Raw genomic sequence first — 8935 nt, forward strand, 5'->3', positions numbered from 1 at the left:
CCAGACCGAGCCCTGAGCCCTGCTCCAGACTGAGCCTTCATCCCTGCTCCAGACCGAGCCCTGAGCCCTGCTCCAGACTGAGCCTTCATCCCTGCCCCAGACTGAGCATGACCATGGTCTCCTTCCTCAGAGTCTGAACCCTGACCTGTATCACAGACTGAGTCCAGACACTGAATAAACTGATCCCTAGACTCTGGGCACAAAAAGCCCTGACTCCAAGTGAAGACTGACCTCAACTTCTGTCCCCAGACAGCCCTGAAATAGCTTCAGTGGACCCCCAGTCCCACTGGTAGCCTGGGCCCTGGTCATAGATGGAACCCCGATCCCCATGGCACACTGAACCCTGATCCTTACAGATCTGAGCTTGTCCAGGTAGGGCTGTCCCCAGCGAGGGGACCTGGACAGCTATCAGTGGACTGCCTGCCTCCCTCCCAGGGCTTCTTCACAGATGAGGACACACACCTGCTGAAGAAGTTCACACTGTATGTGGGGGACAACTGGAACAAGTGTGACATGGTGGCCATCTTCCTGTTCATCGTGGGTGTCACCTGCAGGTCTGTGGGGCCCAGAGGCCGTGTGGCCTCAGGGGGGCTTGTGGGCAGGCTTCCAGATGAAGCCACTCAGGTCGGGCGTGGTGGTGGCACCTGTGGTCCCAGCTACTCAGGAGGCTGAGGGGGGTGGGTCACTTGAGCCAGGGAATTTGAGGCTGCAGCAAGCTGTGATCACGACACTGCACTCCGGCCTGGGTGACAGAGCAAGACCCTGTCTGCTAAAAATAAATAAACAAAAGATGAAGCCACTCAGGGCCTCAGGAGTCCTGGCCTGGCCCTGGCCCTGCCCACACCCAGCATGCTGTGTGCCCCTGGGGAAGCCTCTGCCCCTCTCTGGGCCCTGCAGCCGCATCAGCCTCCCACCCTCCAGGATGCTGCCCTTGGCGTTTGAGGCTGGCCGCACAGTCCTCGCCATGGACTTCATGGTGTTCACGCTGCGGCTGATCCACATCTTTGCCATACACAAGCAGCTGGGCCCCAAGATCATCGTGGTGGAGCGCATGGTGAGCCCCGGGCCTGGCCCTGGAGGGACAGACAGTCCCTGCCCGGGCCCCTGGCTGGCCGCTGACGCCCCTCTTTCTGCCCCACCCTGTGGAGATGAAGGACGTCTTCTTCTTCCTCTTCTTTCTGAGCGTGTGGCTTGTGGCCTACGGCGTCACCACCCAGGCGCTGCTGCACCCCCATGACGGCCGCCTGGAGTGGATCTTCCGCCGGGTGCTCTACCGGCCTTACCTGCAGATCTTCGGGCAGATCCCACTGGACGAGATCGATGGTTTGCACACAGCCAGCGAGGGCGGGGCGGGGAGCAAGTGGAGCCCTGTGTGCACAAGCCCTGGGCACGAGTCTCTCCAGAGGGGTCTGCTGGGGCCAGGGAGACCCCAGCCTGGGGCAGAGATGGGAAAAGTGGCTGAGGCCTGGTCCCCAGGCCCCCCACACCCCAAAGGGCCAGGCCTGGTTCCCGAGGCAGAGGCAGCTCCAGTCACGGAGCCCCGACCTGGGGCCTTGGGCTGGGAAGGAGACACAAGGAGACCCCAAGGCAGCCAGGACTGGCCTCCTGCTTGGGAAGGCCAAGCGGCAAGTCTTGCTCTGGCGGTGGTCTTTCGGGGGCGAAGGGATGGGCAGTCACTAAGGGCACAGAGTGGGCCCAAAGGCTGTCCCAGCTATCGTCCAGGGTCTGGGCCTGGGCCCAAAGGCTGTCCCAGCTATCGTCCAGGGTCTGGGCCCTCTGGCTCTCCTCACGGCCCCTGGCCTCTGCCCTTCTCCCACAGGGCCCTGCTTGACCTAGGTGCCCCGTCACCCACCCACCCACCAGAGCCCTTATGCCGTCCTTCCACCATGCAGCCACTCCTAAAGGCACCCTGGCTGCTCCTGGGGACCCACCCCAATGTGTGTGTGTGGCCTGTCCGTGCCTGTGGGTGTCCCCAGGCCGACCCCTGTAGCTGGCTGGGGCTGGTGGAGGCTCTGGAAACTTTTTCATAAGCCAGTGCAGTGGGGAGGGCGGGGTGGGGGGACAGAGCCGCTTGGCCATGGGGGCCTCTGTGCTGATGGGTTGGTGGGAAGCTCAGGGATGGGGAAGCTCAGGGATGGGGCAGGGACCTGTGCAGTCCCCTGGGATGGCTGGGACTCAGTGAGGAGCCCCGACCTGGGAGGGGACGCACACCTCTGGGAAGGTGGGCCAGCAGCCAGCCAGCCCCTGGGGCCCTCGAGGGGTGCCATATGCTTGGAGATCCAGCAGAGAAGGTGCTGGAAACATTGTTCAGGCGGTGTCAGGCGGCTGGGGCTGCCCAGCATGGGGCAGTCATGGCACAACGTGCTGCCCAGGCCTGACCCTGACCTCTGTGGAGTGGCGCTCAGGATCTGCGATAAATATTTGTTGATGGGATGACGGCCAGACCGGAGCAAACACAGGCCTCCGGGACAGGCGTGGGCGACGCCGTGATGGAAATCGCCTCTCCCAGCGCGGCTCATTTCCTTGGGCTGTTTTCTTAGCCCCCGCAGCCCCTCCTGACATTTTGGTGTTTGCTCATCACAGGCATTCATTTTCCAGGCCATTAGTTTAACCAGACCCTGCCTGCCTGCGACCCCACCTCGCCCTCACCATATGGTCTCCAACACTGCCCTGTCCGCAGGGCCCCTCGGGGCAGGAGGAGCTCTAGACAGGCGCCTCCAGCCGGGGCAGGGTTGGGGGTCCCTCCTTTCTTGAGTGGCTGCCTCTCTGGCGGGCCAGTCCCAGACACCCATGTGGGGAGACAGGCCTGGCCATGGCCTCCTTGTCGATGGGAGAAGGCGGGAAACAGACTCCCGAGGAGCCTGCTCCGAGTGCTGCCCCAGGGAGGTCTGCGGTGCTGCTGGGATCTCTCAGGGAGGTCTGCGGTGCTGCTGGGATCTCAGAACCCTGTGCTGAAATGCCTACAACAGGGCCAGCCCCGGCCGCACACTGAGTCTCAGATGTGTCACTTCCCCTCTCTGAGCTGCAATTCCCTGGGGTCAGTTCAGCTGCCAAGCAAATGTCTGGGCCCTTCAGGCTGAACCCAGCCACTCACTGTGAGCCCCTCTGCTGCTGGGCAGAGAGTCACTCACACATGCTGGGCAGAGTCACTCACTCACACACGCTGGGCAGAGAGTCACTCACACACGCTGGGCAGAGAGTCACTCACACACGCTGGGCTGAGAGGGAGACTGAGGCTCAGACAGTTTCTGCACAGCCTGCAGGTCTCCTCAGAGCCCAGGACAGCCCCCTGCCCCACTCTGCACTCGTGCCAAGCTGGAGCTGGGGTTGAGCTGTGGTGATGAGCTTGTTCTCTGGGGCTCCAGGCCCCAGGGACAATTTAATTTCCAGCCCGGCCTGGTGGCGCCTTCCCAAATCACAGAGTCGGGGAGGGTGTGGGGGTCTCATTCCTCAGAGCTGCTTTTATCAGACAGATTTACGGCTTCACAAACAGGCTCTCCAGGCTGGCCCTGGCCCGCTCCTCCAGAGTGCAGGGACAAGAGGGGTCATCAGTCTGCCCAGGAACAGATTCATGGGCTGGAGGTGGCCAGGGCGGGCAGAGGAGGGGCAGGCCTGGGGTGGGAGCGTGGGGAGGGCTGGTGCTCACTGGCTGCCAGTGCACACACAAACACTCAATAACTCACACACGGGCCAATGTGTCACAATAACTCACTCGGGAGAAACAAGGCAGGAATTCACCCCAGGAAGGAGAACGGACCCCTCCAGCTCAGGACCCAGGCACAGAGGCAGGAACCTGGGAACAGGGAGACCCCCAGAACCCACCACAGGGCAACCTGGAGCTGGCAGGCACCAAGACACACTTGAATGTGCCTGTGTGTGTGCCAGTGTGTTCACACAGACTCACACATGAGCATGTGTGCCAGGCACATCCAAACACATGTACAGGCTCACACAGACACAACCTAGTGTGCAGGCTGGGGAGGGAGGAGAGAGCGGAGCTCCCATTAGGATATGGAGGGGATATGTGGTCCTGGATGGCCGGAGCATGCTCTGGCCTCTGGCTGGGACCCTGAGTACCCTGACTCCCACTGTGGCTCCCTCCTCCCTCCTGCCCTGCAGGCTGGGGTGGGGTGGGGGTCCAAGGCTGAGCCCTGCAATGGAGAAGCCGGTGTGAGGTTCTGGTTTTAAGGGACTGGAGTGAGATCTGCTGCCCCTCCAGGGTATCCCTGCCCAGGGCCGAGGGAGCTCAGCCTGCCAGCTCCCCGAGTGCACTGCCTGAAGAATGTTCTTGACTTGAGTGGCCCAGTGTGGGATCGGTGCCCTCAGGGCTTGCAGCGAGCCCTGTCTGGAGCCTGCTGGCGCAATACAGTTTGGAAAGGTGGCGGAATTACTGCCCAGCTTGGAGTATGATCACAGGGGTTAGTGCTGTAACGGCTCTGAGACGTCCTGCAGTAAGGACCCCATCTCCCTTTCCTCAGCAGCTTCCCCAAACCTTCAACAGCAGAGGCTTTTTTGGGATGAGGGGTGGAGGTTTTAACACACGCAACAACCGGCAGAAACCTGTGTCCCATGACCCCTCTGTCCCCCACCTTCCATCCCTCCAGGGGTCTTGGCTCTACCTCCAGGGCCTGTGGCCCTGACTGACTCCAGTCCCTGGTGGAAGCCCAGCAGACATGGCAGAGGAGGCCCAGGGTGGGGCTCACCACCTGTCTGGTTCTGGTTTGCTGTGATGGGGGTTTCGGTGCTAAAACCTAGGCCATCCTGGGTGAACTGGGACAGTGGGTCACCTAACTAGCACCTGTGTCCCCTGGGTTCAACACTGAGACTAAGCTCTCTACCTCAGGGCGTTTGCCTGAGGCCGCCCTTGTGGCTGCCCCTGGTCTGGTCCCCGTGGTGTTCCCCACGGCACCCTTGCCTTCCAGAAGCCCGTGTGAACTGCTCCACCCACCCACTGCTGCTGGAGGACTCGCCATCCTGCCCCAGCCTCTACGCCAACTGGCTGGTCATCCTCCTGCTGGTCACCTTCCTGTTGGTCACCAACGTGCTGCTCATGAACCTGCTTATCGCCATGTTCAGGTGACTCCACCCAACCCCCGGAGGAGAGCGCCCTGGAGCGGAGGGAGCAGAGGGTCATTCCCCAACACGGCCTCCTTCGCGGTCCACCTGCTGCGCCGCAGAGGGTGGGGCTCGGTGCCCCAGGGCAGATAGGAGGCGGCACAGCCTGGACTGCGGGGCTTTGCCTGCCCAAGACCTCGAACTCTGTGGGCCGCCCTCCTGGTCCCAGGAAGCAGGGCCTGGGTCTTTGGGGGACGGGTGCTGCGGCGAGAACTCTGGGCTTGTCCAGGAGAGCAGAGCGGACAGGGGAAGACCCAAGGAGAGTGCAGAAGCAGTGCTGGGCCTCGGTTTCAAAAAGGGCTCCCCAACAGCAATCAGGGTACAGGTGGGATGCGTCCCCCAGGTGGGTGTGGGGAGCCGGTAGGTGATGGCTCGGCTGTGCCCCTGCAGCTACACGTTCCAGGTGGGCGTGGGGGGCCGGTAGGTGACGGCTCGGCTGTGCCCCTGCAGCTACACGTTCCAGGTGGTGCAGGGCAATGCAGACATGTTCTGGAAGTTCCAGCGCTACAACCTGATTGTGGAGTACCACGAGCGCCCCGCCCTGGCCCCGCCCTTCATCCTGCTCAGCCATCTGAGCCTGGCCCTCCGCAGGGTCTTCAAGAAGGAGGCCGAGCACAAGCGGGAGCACCTGGGTGAGGCCGGGGCGGTGGGTCCCAGGGCGGGGCTGTGCGCTGGAGGCGGGTCTGGAGAGACCTGGGCCCCTCCTCAGCCCCGTGGGCCCTCGGCTGGGCTCTGTGCAGGCTGGCACCGCTGAGCCCGTCCCCCTGCAGCTTGGCCGTCCCTGCACAGGGTTGTTCTCGCCCTCCATCCCCTGGCTGGGCCCCACTCACTCCTGCCGGGCCTACCTCGCCCCGGGACCAGGCCTGGGCTCTGCCACTGAGGCCCATGTGCTCTAGTAACGCTGACTGCCGCCCCGCTTTCCCAGAGAGAGACCTGCCAGACCCCCTGGACCAGAAGGTCATCACTTGGGAGACAGTGCAGAAGGAGAACTTCCTGAGCAAGATGGAGAAGCGGAAGAGGGACAGCGAGGGGGAAGTGCTGCGGAAAACCGCCAACAGGTGCGGGGGCCTGTCCTGATCACTGGTGGGTGTCCGGCTGCCTTTAAGCGGGGATGTGCCCTTGGCGTCAGTGACAGAGGATCTGAGCTGGGGAGCCGAAGCTGAACGGGTAGGGGCAGGGCCCTGGCCAAGCCCAAGGGCCTCGCTTTCCAGCCTGACCTGTGCAGGACCCTGCTGGGATGCCCGGCCAGGCGAAAAGGGAGCGTGCACAGTGACCGTGGCGCCCTCCCTGCTGTGGTCTCAGGAGTGGGACTCCCCACTCCGGCTTCCCTCCAGCCCTGGCTGCAGGGGCCTGTTCCCGACTGCCTGCCCTGTACCGTCTTGCTGGGTGGTGTGCCCAGGCAGGGACGGCACCCCAGCCCTACCAGGAAGGCACAGAGCGCTCTGTACCTGCGCCAGGTGCACTTTGAGGGGTCCTGGTGCCACCAGATCTGGGCATGAGGGGGGAAGGGAAAGGGCCAGGGCACCCAGACTCGGGCACACAGGGAGGCCTGAGGGGATGGGGAGGCTCCCCACACGCGGAGTGCTGCGTGGCCATCCACAGCTACCCGCCTGCTCCTGCTGCAGAGTGGACTTCGTTGCCAAGTACCTCGGGGGGCTGAGGGAGCAAGAAAAACGCATCAAGCATCTGGAGTCACAGGCAAGCGAGCCCCGGAGCTCCTCTCCCTGACGGGAGGCGGGTGGCCGCGTGGGGCCACTGGGACCTGCCCACAGCCCTGCCCGGTCGTTCACAGAAATGAGCCAGACCAGAGCCAGGACAGGAGCACCCCAGTGGGTGGAGGAAGGTCCTGGGGAAGGGGGCCGTCCCACCCGTGCCTGCTCCCACCCTGCCACTTGAGAGGCCACAGCCTTAAATGAGGGTGTCACATTCACAACCCCTCGCGTTTCACTCTACATGCCTCACGGGCGCCTCACCCACCCCTGCCTTTGAGTGGCAGCTCCCAGAGGGAGGAGTCCCGGGGCAGCGGGGCCCTGGCAGGAGAGGGGAGATGGGGAGGTTGCCTGTCCCCTGCTGTCCTGAGAGCCCTGGAGCTTCCCGGACATGTTTCCCTCCTCCAGATCAACTATTGCTCGGTGCTCGTGTCCTCTGTGGCTGACATGCTGGCCCAGGGTGGCAGCCCCTGGAGTAAGCCTGTTTGGGGAGCGTGGGATGAGGGTGGGCATGGGCACCCACCCTGCAGCAGCTGGTGGGAGCAGGTGGGGGGCCGTAGGCTGTGCTGTGTACTCTGCCTTCCCTGCCTGGCCTGGGAGTCTCAGGAGGCCTTGGCTGCACACGGTTCTTCAGGGCGGTGTGGGAACCCTCTGATGGAGCCCCGGCCTCGGCCAGGGTCAAATGTGGTTCACTCAGACTCCTGAGGCTCTGCTTGGCACAGGCCCTACCGGGCTGTCCTGCTCAGGGGGCAAAAGGGCTGCTCAGGGGGCAAAAGGGCCCCTCAGCCTCACGGGAGTTGCTTTCCTAGTCCCAGGAGTGCAGGCGGAGGCCTGGTTGTCTCTGGGCTCCCCATCTTCCCCAGGCTGGCCTGTGGGGACTCACTCTGGGAGTCATGGCATCCTGGCCCTTGCCTCTGAGCCAGCTACCTCTCCCCTTCCTGGGCCTGCCCCGCTGGCTCCCACCGCTCAGGGGGGCCTTCCTTCCCAGCAGGCTCTCGACACTGTGGCGGGGGAAGCCGGCTGGTGGCCTCTGACCACAGAGGGGGTTTAGATGGCCAGGAACAACCCGGGGCTGGCCAGCCTTCCTCGGACACCTAAGCTGCTTGGCCTGCCACATGTGGGGCCACCTCACCTCAGCAGGCCACTCTGGGTCTTGTGCACTGACCTTTGCCGACCTCCAGCGGAACCCCCAGGGGGCAGCAGACCCCCCAGCAGACAATGGCCCTCCTGGTGCCTCACCAGACCCTCACCCAAAGGAACAGCTCCTTGTCCCTCCCGGCCTCCCTGGGGGCACCGCAGTGTCATGGGGCTGTCTACCCTCACAGGCACAACTCCCCGGGCAGAAAATGTGCCCCACCGTAACCCTACCTGGAAACTGACCAGCCTGCACCGCAAAGCTGGCCCTGCGGTGCGACGGGGGAGCACCCCCATCCAGACTGAGCAGCTGCTGTGGGGTCTGCACCCACCCCTGCCCTGACTTGTGTTGCCTGACAAGAGACTCATCTTTTTTTGAAACACTACTGGTTAGAATTTCTGCCACTTAAGACCCAAAAGGTCCTTTGGGGCTCAGGTGATTGGCTCCTGGAAGACAGGGCTGGGCACCCACGGCGTCTGTCAGCTGTCCCCCCAACACCCAATGGCCAGTACAGCACACACTGGTGTTTATGGCGCTAGGACACAGCCCCTGTTGGTGCCAGTGGCTGCTTTATTTCCAGTGGAGCCTGGAAAACACCCAGATAAAACTGGACCCCTGGCTCAGTCAAACACCTGCCCCAGCCTTCTCTGTCCAGACCCATTTTGTCATCTCCCTGTCGCCTCCCAAGCTGTGGTCCGCACTAGGCCTGGGGCTGATGGCATCCTGTGGGCTTTGGTTGGGGGAGGGCAGATTCTGGACCCACTCAGGCCCATTGAGGGTACTCGCTGGACACCTGCCACTGAGCCACAAGCCCTAGAGGAGGCCTGGGGTTGCCAACTCTTGCTGTCACCTGGGTGATCTGCTGTTAAGGGATGCAGGTGTCAGCCACCCTTGAGTGGTCCAGCCCTGTCAGGTGTGGGGACCTCTTGCTGCCAACAGACCCCTTTGAGTAAGCAGGGCCCAAATATACACAAAG

The 8935-nt window shown here is 63.1% G+C and overlaps 1 protein-coding gene across 1 annotated transcript in view; it reads left to right on the top strand.

Annotated features, from left to right (window-relative positions):
• The window catches only part of TRPM5 (transient receptor potential cation channel, subfamily M, member 5), a 25136-nt gene extending 17214 nt beyond the window's left edge, over positions 1-7922 (top strand). Inside the window, exons 14-22 of the mRNA XM_011988257.1 lie at positions 436-554; positions 922-1054; positions 1149-1323; positions 4923-5076; positions 5566-5747; positions 6041-6173; positions 6741-6813; positions 7233-7299; positions 7813-7922. Of these exons, the coding sequence (XP_011843647.1) occupies positions 436-554; positions 922-1054; positions 1149-1323; positions 4923-5076; positions 5566-5747; positions 6041-6173; positions 6741-6813; positions 7233-7299; positions 7813-7922 (1146 nt within the window). The remainder of the gene's footprint in view (positions 1-435; positions 555-921; positions 1055-1148; positions 1324-4922; positions 5077-5565; positions 5748-6040; positions 6174-6740; positions 6814-7232; positions 7300-7812) is intronic.
• The last annotated feature ends 1013 nt before the right edge of the window (positions 7923-8935 follow it).

This window comes from Mandrillus leucophaeus, unplaced genomic scaffold, assembly GCF_000951045.1.
Source record: "Mandrillus leucophaeus isolate KB7577 unplaced genomic scaffold, Mleu.le_1.0 Scaffold325, whole genome shotgun sequence".
In the NCBI taxonomy this organism is placed as follows: Eukaryota; Metazoa; Chordata; class Mammalia; order Primates; family Cercopithecidae; genus Mandrillus; species Mandrillus leucophaeus.